Raw genomic sequence first — 17,969 nt, forward strand, 5'->3', positions numbered from 1 at the left:
AATGTTTGACCTGCATCAACTTAAACCAGTCATGAAGGTTTAAAAGCAATAAAACTGAACTTGCCAAACAATTAGAATATTTAAATATATATATTTATTGAAAGTATTTACAGTTTTTTTCCTTCCCACATGTAACTTAGCACCACATTGAAAAAGTTGGCATGAATGAAAAGAATTTTTTCATGATGATGTGGGTGATGAACAACCTGAAAAGCACAAAAAAAAGACACTTCACAGTTTGCTTGTTGCCTATACATGCCTTTATGATAAATTTAGGAGTCTACATAAAGCTTGCTGCAGTAAATGAAATGAAATGGATGAACATGGATGTTAGATTGAGTTTCCTCCATGTAAAAAGACCCAGATTATTTTGGGAGGATTTGTTCAGCGCTGGGGCAGCACATAGAGAGGAAGCTGGCACAGAGCTGTCATTTGCCATCTTTGCACACTGATGGGCTGAAAGGGTTGTTGTTAAGCGTGGGTGTCGTTTTCATCTTAATCTTTGTTGGCGAACTGTATGAGAGAAATCAGATTGTGACATTTAGCATATTTGCACACCAACTGCTTTCATGGCATCCACTTTTTCCATAATTGGGATTTAAAAAGATCATTTCCAGACAAGTCAAGTGATACACTGAACTTTCTGTGCAAAGAGTAAATATTTCTTACTCATGTCGTTGTTTCGTGTGATAGCCATGGCAGCTCTAGCTCGGGGACCCTGCTGGGTGAAGTGATAGCCAAACTTGAGGATGCTGGAGTTGTTCTCCAACACGGAGGCAATCTCCATCTCAACCGAGTCTCCCAACTTCTGTCTCTGTACCGGAGAACAGAAGCATGAACCTCTAAAATGGATCTATGACTTTGTCCAACTCAAATTGCAGGGCTGTACATATTAATTCAAATCACAAGAACAGACCTGGTTGTCAATCTTGAGTTCCACCAGAGTGGCGTTATTAGCCATGGCTTTCATGATGGCCATCATGCCATCTGAAGTGATGAAGTTGGACTCAATATTAAGACTCTGCAAGCTGGTGTTCTCCTGTAGCATCTCAGCACAAGCCTGGTAATACATGCACAAATGGCAAGGCATGAAGAGCATAATTAGATATCCATCTACTTTATCTTTGTTGTCAAGTCGAGTAGAGAACCTGTGAATATCCTGTGACACAGTTAGATGTTTCTGGAGCTTTTAAGAATCTTTCTGTGCGGGTTAAAGCCTTCATTTGGTATGTTTTCTGTCAAACATCGCATACAAGTGAGGAGGTGGAAAGATACATTACAATAGATTAACTGCATTTACTCTATTTCCACTTCATTTTGTAACATTAATGATTCAGATATACAGAGGATGTAAAAATTGCACAACCACAGAAAATATAAGACATTTGTAAGCACCAGAGAAATGCCATTAAATACAATTCCTGCTGAATGGTATTTGAATAGTTGGTGTACTCACGTAGGCCACAGGATCGTTGCTCCGGGTCGCAGCAATGCTAAGAAACTCCACGTGAGAGTTTCCCTTCATTGCCTCAAAGATCTCTTTTAGTGTTGGGATGGGAATGTCCTGCAGGAATCATAAAAGCATGTCCCTTTTGAGAAGTTTGATTCTCAAGTTCAAGAAAGCTCACAGCTTCGCAGGTTTGAGTTGATTCATTTTTTTTTGCACATATGTTGTGTATCAGTGTTAATGCTGACAGGATAAAGTAATACATTCTGGTCATGTTATATCCTCCTTTTAGACTCACCTTGATGTTGTTGAGGTTAACCTCAGTCAGGCTGCTATCGTTGTTGTGGATTCTCTCCAGGGTTTCCTCCACATTGGTGGGGTTTGGCGGTTCTTCAGGGAAGATCTTGAATGGATCTGGTTTAACAACACCTGTGTGGGGTATGATAAAACAGCTGAGACTGGCACAATAAACTGTATTACTGTCATTGTCCTTAAATATCAGTGGCAGGTCATTGCTAACAAAAAGTGGAGTGACATACTGTTAATGCCCTCTGTGTTGGCGATGGTGCCCGTGGTGCCCAGAGCATCGTAGTACTGTTTGTTGCTCATCAGCGTGTACATTCCAAGGATAGCTGCAAGTACAGGAAGACAGTCACTATGAATACATGCCATGGTGGCCATTTAGATAAAAATATCTGTGACATTTGAATAAGATCATATATCGCAGCTTGCATTCTTGTCCAGTTTGTTTTTCACCCCCCAGGACAAATTGTTGTACACTGCTTTGTTGGCAAACAGCAGTCTTCTGATTTGGATCCAGTTCTGGGTCCAAAGCAAAACCGAGGCCTGACTAGATTTTCCATCATCTCTTCTTTGTGCATGTGTTTGACAAAAGAGAGATTGTGTTGTCTGAGCTCAGTGGGGGCTCTGGCTGCTGGTCGGGCCATCCAGTAAGTAAAAATACTATGCACACATGTTTCTGGAGCATAAAGTGGAACATCTACAGCAACTCAAGTCAAAATCTTAAAAATCAAATTGTAGGACTTTTCCTATTTGGTTTCAGTTTATTTATAGTTTTGCAGGTTTTATCTCCATTTTAATCTAACTACATTTTTTCTGCTGTTTTGTGCTGGGCAACTGGTATACACTGGGTTTATCATGTCCCCTTTTTAGATGTGTAGCTATAATCTTGATTTTAAATTAAAACATTTAGATGTTTTTATTTCACAGTCTACTATAATCTAAGAAAAAATATTAATTAATATAAATATAGCTTTTTTTATAAGCAGTTTTTCCTAGAAAATAAAACTGTATTAGAAAGAAGCGAGGCTGTGTAAAAGCCTTTTTGTTAATCAGACTGCATTTACTTTTAATCTTACTTTAAGCAAAGTAATTTGTAAACATAAAGTATAATTAAATCAATACAGCCATGTTTATTTCATCCTCTAATAGTATAAAGAAAAATGGTTTTAAAAAAATGTCAAGGGACACAATAGGCAAAAATGTACTTTTCAAAGCTAAATTAATTCAAACACATTTTTATGCTGACATGTTTATATTTATAGCAATATTTCCTGAGCGAATCACATATTTTATATGGATTAAAAATAAATGCAAAAATAGCTGTCATTCAAATGGGGTTTTTTTCTATAACTATGCCTTAGATTTTTATTATAGTTATTATTCAGGCTCGTTGTACAACACAAGCCTTTTTATTGTGTATTCAGTATGACATAAAAATGAACATGTTCCTCATGTCCTTCACTAAAACGCTTTTCTCGTTTCTTTTGTTGTTACTTTGTTTGACCAGTAGGGGGCAGACTTGCAGGCTCATTGCTTGCTCTTGTAACCTACCAGCACCAAACTGTGTCACAAGCCAACTGCTGTGACAGCAGCCATCTCTCCTCCTCCCACCTCCCCACCCACCAGCCTCCTGACCCGGTGAGGGAAACCACGAGGAAAGAGAGGCCAGGGGGACAGCTGCCTGCAAAGGGAGCGGGGGGTATGGGTGTTACTGGTCATTAACACCCAGTTTGGCCCAGAGAATAACTCGGGGTAGTTTACAGCACAAGGTGGACAGCTGAACTGAAAAGCTCAATTCAACAACATGTTAATTAATATCTTGGATAAATCTTGAACATCAAAATTCCAGCTTGAGTTGTTGGACACTCTCTGAGCTCAGGCCACCCAATCGATTTATCCCCTTTTATTTTGCTTGCCAAGAAACTCAAACAAAGTCTGACAGAGGCTAACTGCAGTTTAATCCTCATCTGGATCCTGTCCAGGACTGAAACCATGGTCGCTGTGTCAGACTGATGGAGCCAGACAAACACGCTCTCCCGCGCTATCTTTCCGGATGACTGCCGGCCTGTTTGGCCTGTCAGAGGAGTGTGGGTTGCTTGTTGAGAAGATCACTTCCAATTAAATTTAACATGTGATTGACATTTCAGTTTTACCAACTTTTAATTTTCTTTTCTTAATGTCTGGAAGTGTTTATGAAATTTAACATTTCCAGGTACCCAAAAAGGCTTTTTAATTAAGATTCCATCATAAGAACCCTATACAGCAGTGCTTCCCAACCTATTTTCCTCAGGGACCCCCTTCACGCAAATACTAAAAAGCCATGGACCCGCTGCCTCACCCCGGGCTGAAACCATGCTTGGTTTTATGCTTTCAAAAGTGAGATTCTCACCATAAATAATGTATTCAGACTGAGTCCTGTCCTCCCATAAAGCCAAAGTTAAATTACCAACATATAGCCTTACTTTTTTCTTAAAATAGGGACAAAGTGTGAACATTAGTTACAATGGCTCTAAATGTTCAAAGCCAGAGGTTGGGAACAACTGCAGTACAGTACATTACCTTGCTTAACCCCTCCCCCAAACAGTGCCCATCCAATCACTGATTAGCAACCTTACATAGGTGAGCGAGGTCTGGAAGGATTTTGATTTCTAAACTTGCTTCCATTGTCTTTGGTAAGAACAGTGCTTTCCATTAATGTTGCATTGGATTGTGAGCTTAGAAGTTGTTTAAAATAAATAAAATAATACAGAATAAAATCTTCAAGTGTATTTTCACCTTCATGTTTGATAAAGAATCATTTTTACACCACAGTCCACATCACACAGCTCATCATAAGCTATAGTTGAATAATTCAGACCTTTAAGAAACAAGAAGAACTGGCTTTATCTGTGAGCACAGCAACTTCCCACTTGTGTGTTTTAAACAGATACAGTATCTTTAACCCCACCATCCCCACATCCACTCCACCCTTCCTGTGATGGCTGGGCACTCGGCTTGTTTATTTTTGTGTGGCTGAGCATGGGGAATTGGACCCCCATTGCATGTCTGGCTGTGTTGGTTAGTTTGGGACTACTCTGCTGTCCCAGTGTTGAAGAAAACAATATAAAGGCAACAGTAGACAATAGGTCTGTATGATAGAACTATGTGGGTCAGAGCCACTGTGATGAAAACACACACTATAATGCGTATGTAATTGTAGGTTAATTAGCACCTACTGGTGGGAAACTACATGAGGACAAAGAGATGACGTCACAGGAAAAAAACAGACCTTTGTTTCCAAAAAAAGTTTGGGCATGTCATAGGAGGAAAGTAGCAGGCCCATTTAAGTCTAAATATTAGATTTTATTTAGGTACATAATGAGTTCATTTTGACCTCTGTTGCCTATTAAATTCATACAAATAAATAAATACCTCCTAGTCAATAACTTTTTCTAAACGTGTGTTATACATCATCTTATGCATTTTGGGGATTCTGGAATAAAATTGAAAAAAAAAAAACCCATCTTTTTTATACCTAGAACCACCATCAGGTAACTTTGACCTACATTACTCCTAATGCAATAATGGTAAACAGACTGCATTTATATAATCAAATACCTTTATGTAGCCAGTCAGACACACAGCACAAAACACTTAAGCCTAATATTCCCCCCCTTCTTACACACACAGCACTGAAAGAATAACAAAAGGTATTGTTAGGTAACTAAGATGTAAAACATGCCAAAGTTCACTCTATACATGCGCAGGGAGGAACCAGTCAATTTACGTCTTGGTTGCCTAGCAACACATACTGTTGTGTGTGTGTGGGGGGGTGGGGGGGGGGGGGGGGGGGGGGGGGGGGGGTGTACATGACTAAATCAAATTGAATTCCCAGTCATTGTGATGAGGTCAGAATCAGTATCTACTTCACAGGCTTGTTCAGCTAGCTTATTACTGAGTTTATTAGTCAGTCAGTCGGTTGGGAGAAAATGGGTCAAAGGAAATGTTTTATGACTCTCAGTTAGGCTTTGGCAATGCTGCAGGATATAAGCAATGGTGAGTTGAATGGAGAAGAAATATCAGGACTCAATGATGTGTCTGGGTCCAGTGAATCCAACTCTGATTAATCTTCGGCAAAATTCATGGCAGTTCTAGTGATTTGTTACCGGCCTTGCCCATCCATCCATTAGAGATGGACTGGTGTGGGTTGGAGGGTCATATATTGTTATATGTGTGTCAACATAACTTGCAGCAAACCTCATAAAACCAGTGATGAAACAACTTGTTCAAACATTAATAAAGATATGCGGCTGCTGTCATTATTATTAGCAGCTGGCCTGTTCTCACTTCCAGTTTGTTGCTTGCTGATGCTCAATCAGGTGCTGGCTGTGCTGGTTTATATCACATTAGTGACCCCAAAAGCATCTCAACAGTCATAGGATGTGTTTACAGCTTGATCTTCACCAAGCAGCTACCTTTAAAGCCAAATCTGAGCAGAGCAGATTATTTTAATTGCATAGCTTAAACCAAATACTTCTAATGCCTGACTTTCCCAAGTGGTTTTACTGTCTAACTTTGACCAAGTAGCCTACATTTAATGTTTAGTAGGTATTGTAATAGTACAGAAAAAAAGGAAGTGTAGATAAAAATGAAAGTCAAAAACAGTTGTCTACAGGTTGGATTCAACAAGTGGCAAGTAGTATTCAATTTGGCAACTTGGGATGTCATCCCATTCATAGGAAATAAGAATATTTAAGCCTGAAACATTTTAGTATGAATCCTGCCTAACAGCCATGTGCAGCTATGAGCAGCTCCCTGTGCTTCAAAATATGATGCAATGGACCCTTGATCGACTGCTAAAATAGCTGCTTTCAGGAGAATGTGTGAAAAATTTGGTCAGGACTTTTTTCTGTAGATGCTATCTACACATATACTTCACAGCAGGAACTTTTCTGCTGGAGATGGACTATTGTAATATAAAACATGAGGGGCTGAGAGGAAGTGTTTGTCTAAAGCTACCAAATCACTTGAGAAATCATGTAACATGTACATTTGTTAATATTTACAAAACACTGATCTCAGCTGGTAACTGTAAATTGTGAGATGATAGAGGGTTCCTAGGCTGTATGTAACATGATATTGTTACACAAAAATAGAAAAACGTATTTTGTAGCATGAAGACCAAAAATTGTACTTCATTTTTAACTGTAACCATGTACTTTAAGAACAAACCCTAGCCATTTTCAGGTGAGAGCAGAATTGTAGAAAAGTTAGGCGATGTGATTGGGAGATAAATTAGAAAAGAACAATAATTATAGAATGATCATGTTGTGCGAGAGAAGCCTCAAACAGGCGACCTTTGCAGGGATCACCAGCTCCACTCCAGTCCTCGAGGGCTGATGTCCTGCAGGTATTGGATGTTTCCCTACTGCACCTGATTCAAATGAAATAGGTCTCCAACAGCTTGTTGTCAAGTTCTGCACAAGTCTGTTAATGACCCATTCATTTGAATCAAGTGTATTGCTGAAGGGACACATCCAATGCCTGCAAGATACCGGCCCTCGAAGACCGGAGTTGGTGATCCCTGGGAAATATTACTATAGCTCCCCAAAGTCCGTGGTGATCCCTTTAAAGTGCTTGTGGCTATGTAAGCACCAGCAACACATGGACGTACTGAGATCAGGTTAGCATATGAGGCAGGATGTGATGTAAAAAGTACAGCATTTTCTTTACAGTGCATTAAAGATGGAAGATGATTGTCTTTTGTATTGTTGTCAGTATGTTAGCATCCAAAAACATTAAGGGATGAATGGAAAATAATAGGTCAGCAGAAAAGTGACTTGCAAGAACTGTTCCGGAAAAATAGCAGCTACATTTGCACACTTGCTCATTCATTGATCTTCCATGTATTTTACAAAGGTGCTAGATACAAACTCTCCATAAGAGTTCCAAAGGGAACTTAACTGAACTAAATAATGCTTTTTAATCCGTTATTGATGACATTTGTGTTCTCTCATGCCACCACTCTGGAATATTTCCCTAGAATATTTCAGGGCTGCAATGCATGTCCAAAAACAGTGTATATACTGAGTTGGAAGTGGGAGTCCATTATAGTATCAGTTATATTAGTGCTGGTCTAACCTGCAATGTCACACATCTCTGCATCGGTGGCGTTTTTCAGAGCCTCCTCCAGCTCCGGCTCCAGGATCACCTGCTCATGCTGGGGGATCTCTTTTGCTTTCTTAGGCACAAAAGCCTTCCCTGGAGACAGAAAGAAGAAACTCATGGATACAGACACAGAAAGGGAGAAAGGAACAATCAGCATGGGGACAGAGGAGAGTATAAAGAGAAATTGTAGCAGGAAAGAGGGCTTAAAAAGAATTAGATGGAAGAACTGGCAGAAAAAGTTTGAGCATTTGATCAGTATATTAAATTAAATTTAAATATGTCCGCTTTGTTTTGGTAAAAGCTTTCTTTCACTCAAGTTTCCTAAACCACAAGTAAACCAGTGCTTTTCACAAATTTATGGGGTTTTCCATTGAAACCTACATTATGCTACTTAGTGCGTTTCTCATTAATCTGCACTATTTCAAATGAAGATTCTAAATAATTAATTTTATACAGATCATAAATGCCATTGTGACATAAGCTTCAATTTACTGGATTTGTAGAACAGGAGCTAAAGTACAAATATTCTCAGTTAAATAATTTTGGTTTAAAAATTGGAATTGGCCTAAAAAAATCAGTGAGCTGCAAATACCCCACACAGACCTGCAACTACGAGCCTTGAACTCCTGTGCAGCGATGTGTCACAGAGAGCAACGCTTACAGTTGTTTAAAGATCAGAAAGGAGTCTGTGGAGATTTCAGATGTATATGAAGCTTAGGTGAATTCTGTCCTAACGTTAGGTACATAAATCCAGCATTGACGGTAATCTTATATGGGAGCATGCTTCTCTGAAATTTATCCCCACCTTTCTTTTCTCCAGTGAAGGGCACCAGGTCATCCCTGTCCTCATGCTCCAGGGCCGACTTCTCCAGGTGCTGCATCAGAGCATCCCGGTCAAATGGCCCTGTCGGGCTCTTCTTCGTCTGGTCTCGCTGCCGGAAACCAGCTGGCAGCATAGCATTCTGGGAAAACACAAAGTCATTAAAGAATGGACCGGTCTCTCAGGTGGAGTGAGGGAATAAAAAGTGTCTGAATCCTTATAGCTTTAAGCATATAAATTATTAAGTAAATCATTCAAATAGCCAGAGTATTTTTAAACTAGGCAGCATTTTAAAAATGACTTTTCCTAGTAAGTGAAATGAATGTTAATCTGTTTAAGTTTTGAGATAATTTGCAGACTGTTTCTTTGTGTGTTTATTTATTTTAACATGCTATGATGTAGAGTGAACGATTCATCTAAAATAATCCATCACCACTGAATTCTGAACACAGGATTGTTATGTGCAAAATAACAGTGGAACTTTTTTAGAATTTTGAATAATTTTAGTGAAACAATTCACTGATACTAATTCCCTTGCACACTTTAGGCTCTTGGAAGCCCATGATTCATGGAGGATACAATCTTTCCATCTTTAAACTAAACCAAAGTGGAGGTAAGAGGTAAAAATGACACGATACTCTGCATTCTACAGCTTTCCTACTTCCCAGTAATACTGTTCTGCTTTCTGTATCAGTTCATTTACTAAACATGTTTCATTGTGGGGAAAAAGATAAAAGAATTGATAGGTTTTCCTGAAATTTAGTATAACCTGAAGTGCACTGATCACCTGAGGTAACAAGTTCAAGGTATTGTCTGTGCAAAAAGAGATCAAGATATGTCCATTTGACAGGTTTTAAGCCAGATCAAATGAGCCTCCATACCTCAGGGTCCATCTCTTGCAGCTCATACTCCAGCTGATCCAGCTCCTGTGCACTGAGGCCCTTGAGGATAGCATCCTCGTCGATGTCCCTCGGGTCTGACATGGCTTCGGCTCACATACGCACACACACACTCACTCTTACACACTGCCGCACACCCCTGGAGAAGTAGGCACTGTCAAGACAGAGAAGATGGAGATTAGATTTTTAAATGTCCCTTAAGACAGACTTTAATCTTCAGCTTTTCTAACTTTTTTGAGTAAATGGCAAACATCTTAGTCCTTATTTATCTGGGAACCTCCTGGATGCCTGTTAAGGACCCGTGGGGGTCCCCTGCTCTACATCTTGTCAACCGCTGTCCTTGGCAAACAGTGTCAGGATCATCACTGAGCTTATCAGCTGCCCTTACCACAGCATTAAACAATGTGATGCTGATAATAATAGATGCATTTCCAAAAACAAAACTCCATTACTGAGGAGGGGAGATTCTGTTCAAACGTGCTGCTGATGTAATCTTAATTTTCACTTTAAGACACATGAGAAATGATGAACCCCACACTGATACACACTGACTGAAAGATGACGAAGCTGAGCGAGAAGCAAAATGAAAGATTTTAAAGAGAGAGCAAGCAAGAGAGCAAGGTCTTTGTAACTTTAAACCCTTTGCTCAGCACATGGCAACTAAGAATAGCAGAATGCAAAGAGGAGTGGAAAGACCCATCCCTTATTTATCATTGACTGACACCTGCTTATACAGTCGAGGATCCTCCCAAAACATATCTGCAAACACTGATGCAGATCAAGCCACTGATGCATTACTGCAAACACAGAGTAGAATCCAGTGTAAGAAAGAGCACTGAGTTCACACTCCATAGAAAGACCCTTAAACTGGGAAATACCACAGTGATAACATAGATATATTTCTGGGTTAGAGTATGAGTAATGCAGCTCTCAGGTTTGAGGGCTTGTGTTTTAATTTTTTACCCCAACTTGGATAGAGAAGAAAAAACACAGTAGTTCAGGTCACAGACTGCTTTTATTCAGTCAGTCTGGCTCAGAGATTGATTAAAGAGATATTTAACTACAAAGACCATTAATAATGAGTGCTTTTATCTGAAAAAGGACAATGCAACTTTTGTCCTACCTCATTGTACTGTTTTAATCCAAACAACGTACCAAAAAGATGAGTAATGTAGTTTCTTGTAAATGAATCTGACCACAGCAGCTTATGAGCCAAAGCCAAGCAGAACAAGGATCACAACATTTAGTATTTAAACTGACTGACAGTAAGATTTAAGACCATTTTAAAGATTAGATATTTCATTTTTCAGACTCATTTTATTTTACTTTTGTTAGGTGTTAGGTGTCATTAAAGCTACTGAAGCAGAAATAGAATCTGTGAGCATGTCACATCCTTCCTTCCTCCTTCCTCGCTTTCATCATTCCTGGCAAAATTATTGATGATCCACCAGCATGGGTGGGGAATACTGATGCACAGTTATTTAAGTTCTCTTGAGAGATGCCTTACTGGGTCCAGATCAGCACTTTCCTGAAGCCACTCCTGCGTTCTCTTAGCTGCATACTGGGGGTTAGTCCTTTGTTGACATGTAAATGTTCAGCCCAGCATGAGTCTGAGCCAAATATAGCTTTTTTTTTTTCTTCTCAGGATTTTTCCTAATTATTCTGCACTTTTCTTTTTCCTGCCCTGACTAATCTAAATCTTGCTGTGATTGCAATTATTCACTGTATGATAAGAGAAAATCCATTTCATTAATCCCCTTATCAGATTACTGATATGGGGATTTATTTCTCTTGTACAGCATCATATTAGCTTTTGTGCTGACATTAAAACCTAAAAATAATAAAATAATTAATTTAAAATTAATTTGTCTGCAGTTCTCAAATGAAGCCACTGAATATGGACAATACAGAGAAGATTGATTATGTGGAACCGATATTGAACAGGTAGAATTTACTCTGTGATGTCCCTGTCGTTCTAGATGGTGACTTGTAGAAATCCCAGGAATTTTTAACTTTATATAAAGTTATCATCAACTTCTTAGAGATGGACCAGTGAAACTGAATTACTGGCTTTATACGTGCAGTACAAGTTTGATTCCCTTCATAAGTAAGAAATAAGACTCGAATATAGATCCCTTGGGGGTAACTTACTATTTTTAACATTAAGTTGTATTTTATTTTGTAAAGCACTGTGGGAGGATGAGTTATTAGAAATGTGCTATGTAAATAAAATGTCTTTGACCTTGATAATGTAGTGTATGCACATTCTGTATTGTATATTAGATTTGATTTACAGAAACCAAAACTTAATAAAGGTTAAAACAAGCTGGAATCCCCTAGAGAGACAGCTCGTGTTTGATTGGATGGTTTTGAGTGTTGATGGTGTCAAATGATCAAGCTCCTGTACAAAGTCAAGGACTTACACAGAGCAGCATGAAATCCTGTCAAACCACAGCAGAATGATCAGGTTTCCTTAACAATGGATCAGAAGCTTGAAAATGAGCTTTTCTGGTCAAACATATTCCAGGACAACTTTTTACACACACACATACTGTATACATCCAAATACAACAATATTATGTTCCATTCTTTTACTTTTTATACTTGAAGTCACCAAAAACATAATAATTTATTAAAGTTGACACACAAAACTAAAAAAAAGAGACAAAAATCTACCTGAACGCTTTTTGTTAAGATGTCAGGTCCCAACAACCACATACAAGCACACACTCAGAATACACACCTCTTGTGATGGTCTGTAATATTTTTCTTTCTTATCTACTGTCAAGATTTTCTTTATAAATCTATAACGCATTTGATGGAGTTTTAATCACAGTAACATGACTTAAATATCAGTTTCAGGCCTCCAAAGAGGATCATCTAACAGCTCCCAGAGATGCATGGCTTGGTAGAGAAACAGAGTCGTCTTCTTTTCACATCACTGCTGTGTGGCTCTAATGCGTAAAGCCAATGACACAAACTCCGGATCAAGCAGCTGAGGAGGAAGATGGAGGAGATTTAAAGGATGAGAGGAAGGCGGCTGCAGCTCAAAGGGGCCAGGTGGGAGATAACTCTGCTGTGATCTGATCTTTATGTAAAGAAACACAATAAAAATACACTTTACTATTATTTGTTCACTTTGTTTATATTTTTTTTACTCTCATAGTATGAAGTCTGTAAAGGTCCTGAAAATAGTATCTCATATGTGCTAGGGTTTCAGGTTTTTTTCACTAAAATTTATCACTGTCAAGTTTAAAGTTTGTGGGGCAGAAAATACACATAAAGAATAGAATATATTTAATGACTTACTTAAGAAAATACTAAGAAAATGTGCTGTAGGGAGTCCAGTAAAGTAACAGCATAAACCTAACAAGAAAATGTCAAAATCCAACTGAGAAGTAAGCAATAAAAGAAAAAGAGACTGTAAGAACATTTGAACTTATTAATTACAAAATATTTTCATTTTATAAATCTTTATTGCTTGGGCCATAAAAGATAATCTACTGGTAGATTGAGACCGTTAAGCTCAGATCAGTAGCTTCAGACATATTAATAAATATCAGCCGGTTTTAGCCAGTTAAAGTGGAGATATTTTTATACTGACTAAATCTAATTAAAAAAACGTAACAGATAAAACCTGATACTGTTTTTATCTTTCTAGATGTGATTTATTTCATTCTGATTAATGTGAACAATGAAAATCTTCATTTAATACCAAAATTCTGTCAAAAATGTAAGAAACTATGGGGTGAAACTTTGACTTTGATCATTATTTTCTGCTTTATCACAATCTAGACAGCAGCCTGTCACATAAGAAATAAAACTGACCTGGGGGGTCTGTTTAAATAAGGCTCATATGATTTGCCTGCAGTCAAGCTTTTAAGCCTCTCTTATGGTTAAACTGAATGACTGGCTGTTCTCTGACACTTGATCTACGAGTTAAAGCTCAGGCAACTGCACAAGTTAGTTTGGGAAATAAAAAGAACAGGCTACATTACTGTATATTCCTCTTTGACTTGGCAGTTGCCATGGATTGTATCTTTTCTTTACTAGTGTCAAAAGACAAATACTAAGCAGGTGATAGAAAATAAATGATGTGTTGTGACACTGAACACGGTGCATTCTGGGAACCCTTCAAATGCAGTGGAAACAGACTGTGTTTTTATGGAAGTTTGCCTATCCCCAGCCAGCCCTGAAGGCTTTCTACATAACAAAACAAGCTGGGAGTGGAGCAGCACTGTGGCTGACACCTGCCTCTGCCAGCTGGCTGCGGACCGGATCTTTTTCCAGTCAAACTCTCAACCATCTCCTGCACCTGCAGCTGCTTTTATTAGGGAAACCTTGACCTCAGCTGAGCGTGACTATAACTGTCCTGCAAACTTCTATCAAGGTTTGATTAATGACAGAACTCTACGTTAACTATATTTATATCCACATTTGATGTGACGGCCTCTAAGTCATCAGAGGAAAATAAAAAATCTGTGCAAATTCAGACCAGTGAGACTCTACCTAACAAGTCAGAGAAGAATATAACACCACTCTATCAACAGTGGTAAATCTTTTAGCAATTTCCTTAGATAAATGCAATAAAATCTGCCACCATGAGACAGAACCAAGAAGAAATCAACAAGGAAATCATCAATTTAAGCATAAGCTCATTTTTAATTATGCTGTACTAACCAGTAAATTTAAGGTTAATTTAGGTACTTGTTACAGGTTATTCTATAACGTTCAGTGTTTAGCAGTGAAAGTTGTTGAGGAAACTTAAACATGTTAAAAGTAAGATAAAACCACTGGTCAGCTTCCCTATTAATTATTCCTTGTCTACAAGATCATTTTGAAGTTAGCCAGACTACGTTATCTGGGTCTTTGCTAATGAAAATACAATGCTCAATAAAAAGATTTGATGCATTTCGAGCCTCGTAAATCATTTTACAACGTTATCCAAAGTTATGACACCAAATCTAAAGTTAAGGGTTGAGATGTGTGGCACCTCACTGTGCGTCTGTCACAAGCAGACTGTGCAACTTGAAGACAGAGCCAATCAGAAGAACTGAAATTACATCTAAAATTGTGATGTGATGGTCACCCCAATCATTTTGCACCCTTTGTATCTAATTAATCTATCAGCCTGCAATATAATGATGAGCACCACCCTAAAATAATCCATTTAGGTTTAACAAAATAACATGAAGCCATCATTGTCCATGCTGGTAAATCAAAGTAGGACCCCCAGCTGGCCCGATGATAACACTCATGTTGGACCCTCCATCTCCAGCCATCTAAAAGCATGTGCACAACTCTGGTCTCGGTGGTTCAGATATCTTAACATTTCTCGGCTTGTGCTTCAGTCCGATTTATTAAATGGCTGTGGGGTCATGTAAAGAACAAACGCAGTAGAGCTCCTTTCCTGTGGCAAAGATATTCAAAAGTCTTAGTACAAAAAACAAGACTTATTTTAGAGATTTATTCAGTAAAACCGTGAAGGGTCTTCTATTGCATTTAATGGATGGAGTTCCAGTAACTGTCAAATGTATTACATTGAGTCTAAAAACAATGAGGAGAAACTTTGTGTTTTATGAGTAAAAGGCTATTAAATAGTTCAGATTTCATAGTGTGAAAGGTTTTACACTCATAAATGCTCTAACTCTGCTTCTGTGTCCAGTTGCCTTTATAGGGGCATTAATAAACTTTCAAGTCACTTTTCTCAGGTTCACTGCACTCTGTGTTCTGGTTGTATAGCTCTAATTTCCTGTAACAGTAGCAGAGCAAGAGGTTTTTTGAAACAGCCAGCCAAGTCCTTCTTCTATCCCAGACAGATCTGAAGGTTTTTCACCCTCCAAGGGTCATCTTCTCCACATCTTACCGCCCAAGTGTAACATTCCAAATCAGCCCTCAGCTTAATTTTAGCTTCACAAGTCAGCTACTTTCAGTGGTGTGAATCCTCCCCGGATTGAGTTGCTACTTGAGGCCGTGTCGAAGCACTATTTTGAGTCCCCTGAGAACAACTTGGCTGAATGGAAATGGATGTTGTAGTCTTTACATTATAAAAGTAATAAAACTGAAATAAAAGCACTTAACCTCAATAGCTTTTGTTATCCAAATAACAGTGTAAACAAGATGAAGGTGACATTAGACTCAAAACGAAAATCTGATCCAGAGACAGATATACAGATGTCAGGCTCTTGGATCTTAACTGGAGATGAACAGGCAAAGGACAGACAACCCTCTATCCTGGTTTCCCAAGTCTACAGCTTCCAAAGACAAATCTCAAAATCCTCTGTGACAAATTAACTACACAGTGATGGGCAGCTATTGGATGGCTTAACCCCTCCACATACCATACTGACTGATTCATCTGGGCGACATTATCCTAGTTTTCAGCTCTGTTAAAATTTCTACTGGGAACAAACAGCTTCAAATTTAACCCAACTCAGCATCAGATCATGAAACTTCTGCAGGAACTCCAAAGACTTTTGGACAGAGCTGCACCCATTTCCATCATTCATTCAACTTAGTCCTTTTTTGTTAACAAATGCAGAATCCCCAAACAAGAGAGACAGAAAAAAGGATTAAAATGCAGATCTGAGTTTCTCCTAAAACAGACAGAATGGGCAGCAGAGACACAAGGAAGCACCCTCACACCTACCTTCACAGAAGCGAAGTACTGAAGCCCTTTGGTAGGGCAGAGGCTGCAGTTAGACCAAGTAGATTTTTTTCTCCCCCCACCTCCCTCTCTCTCTTGTGTGTCAAACTTCAGGGCTGCTGTGCTGAGACAGGCATACTAACGTTACTTTGAGAAGTCAGCATTTTATTACTTTGGCTGCGTGACAGAGTAGGGGGGTGAGAGGGATGGGGGACAGAAAGTGGGGCATGCTCATCCCCCTTTCAATTAAAATTGAGCAGTTAGACAAAAAGAGGTAGAATGACATCTAGTGGTTTAAACTAAGATGTGCACTGAAAATAAGATTATCATGGGTCTTTGGTATAGAACAGGGATCCTCAAAGTCTGGACTCCGGTCCAGAATCGGACTGCGAGGCACGTCAGTCCAGACTCAGCCCAGCTTATGTTTTGAATTACAAAATGCTATTATCCTAAGTCTTTTTCTAAATAATTCTACCATAAATAAATAAATTGTTAATTAATAAAGTGTCCCTGGATATTATTGACGGTGATCTCGTGATAACAACTCTTTATGTTCACCAAGTGTTGCCGTCTCGCCCATAAAGCTGTGTGTCTTGATCGTCTGTGATACCTAGATTGAATGGTGACAGCCAACCTGCCCTCTGTCTGTGAAACAGGCAGGAGGACATGAGCAGGGGGCTTGTGATGTTAGAGCCCATCAGAAGCAGAGCAGGGTGGGCATTTGTTACAACTCCGCTAGCAAAAAACGAAAACCAGAGCTCCAAAAGCTTCTGATAGACGCATCAGTTTGGGTGAGAAAAGATGTCCCTGTCAAAGTTTATCAAGAAAAGAAAACTGGACCAAGAAAACAGGCAATTTAAAGAGGAATAATAACAACAAATATATTACAAATAACTTCATTTTTAGTTATTTGTTTATTTGTAATATTTTTGTTGTTATTATTATTGCCATAGTTTTGTATGTTGTTTATACATGAAAGAAAATACAGTGAAAAAGTTTGATCAATAAACGTGTTTTTGCAAATTGTTCCGGACCTCTGGCCTTCAGTGGAGAATAGATGTGGACCTTTAAAAATAATTTTGAGAACCCCTGGCAGTGATGTGCGGTCAGGAGAGGCAGGTGAGGCAGTGCCTCACTTCTCATGATAAAAAAAAAGAAGAAAAGTACATAAAATTAATATTATTTTCCACTGATCTGTGTTAAAAATGCATTTTCAGTATGACTCTACACGTTTTTGACATTTTATTGAGTAAAAATTTCCCAATCAGATACAGGTCAGAAACCCTAGGTGAGGCAGTGGCGAGCTATGCCTCTACTCTGACTGTGCGATCCAATACAAACTGGGTTGCATGACGCTTTCCCGTTTCTGTTCCTCAGCATATCGCCAATATGAACTTTACAGAAATATTTGTTATACACCATGACTCTCCACAGTCTGTGTAATGTCTTTAATGTATGTGTGAGAGAATTATTCCTGCTGATCGTACAATGAAGTGCAAAGAAAAGTCAGCAGGTGAGGCAGGCAGTACTCTGCCTCACCTCAAGGGGGCACACTCACATGTAAATGAAACAGGAATACTGATGGGATATGAAGCATTACCAGTAGTTGCATGCTGTTGGACGGATAGTGAAATAAGATGCTCTTTTCAGTTCTTACAATTGTAAATCTGACTCCAGAGGAGTCAGTGCCTAACCAGCCATGAACCC

At 38.8% G+C, this 17,969-nt stretch overlaps 1 protein-coding gene across 2 annotated transcripts; it reads right to left on the reverse strand.

Moving 5' to 3' along the window:
- Nucleotides 1–237: 237 nt before the first annotated feature.
- Nucleotides 238–16,459, reverse strand: tmod4 (tropomodulin 4 (muscle)). Of its 2 annotated transcripts, none has more exons than XM_041987658.1 (10): nucleotides 16,266–16,459; nucleotides 9,599–9,770; nucleotides 8,703–8,859; nucleotides 7,871–7,990; nucleotides 1,987–2,079; nucleotides 1,746–1,876; nucleotides 1,457–1,564; nucleotides 917–1,060; nucleotides 670–814; nucleotides 238–513 (listed from the first exon to the last, which is right to left on the reverse strand). In XM_041987658.1, exons 2-10 carry the CDS (start codon nucleotides 9,698–9,700, stop codon nucleotides 491–493), a joined length of 1,023 nt encoding a protein of 340 aa, XP_041843592.1. In that variant the 5' UTR covers nucleotides 9,701–9,770; nucleotides 16,266–16,459; the 3' UTR covers nucleotides 238–490. The 2 variants fall into 2 exon arrangements, with proteins under 2 accessions (XP_041843592.1, XP_041843593.1); XM_041987659.1 differs by lacking the exon at nucleotides 16,266–16,459 and adding an exon at nucleotides 9,868–9,892.
- Between the last annotated feature and the right edge of the window lie 1,510 nt (nucleotides 16,460–17,969).

The sequence above is a fragment of the Melanotaenia boesemani genome, chromosome 6, assembly GCF_017639745.1.
Source record: "Melanotaenia boesemani isolate fMelBoe1 chromosome 6, fMelBoe1.pri, whole genome shotgun sequence".
Taxonomy (NCBI): Eukaryota; Metazoa; Chordata; class Actinopteri; order Atheriniformes; family Melanotaeniidae; genus Melanotaenia; species Melanotaenia boesemani.

Excerpts from the sequence above, each read along its gene's own strand:
- tmod4 (XM_041987658.1), bottom strand. The coding sequence starts at position 9,700 with ATGTCAGACCCGAGGGACATCGACGAGGATGCTATCCTCAAGGGCCTC. Across the intron at positions 2,080-7,870 it reads AGAGATGTGTGACATTGCAG|CTATCCTTGGAATGTACACG; the intron begins GTTAGACCAGCA and ends CTGTACTTGCAG. Across the intron at positions 815-916 it reads AACTCAAGATTGACAACCAG|AGACAGAAGTTGGGAGACTC; the intron begins GTCTGTTCTTGT and ends TCTCCGGTACAG.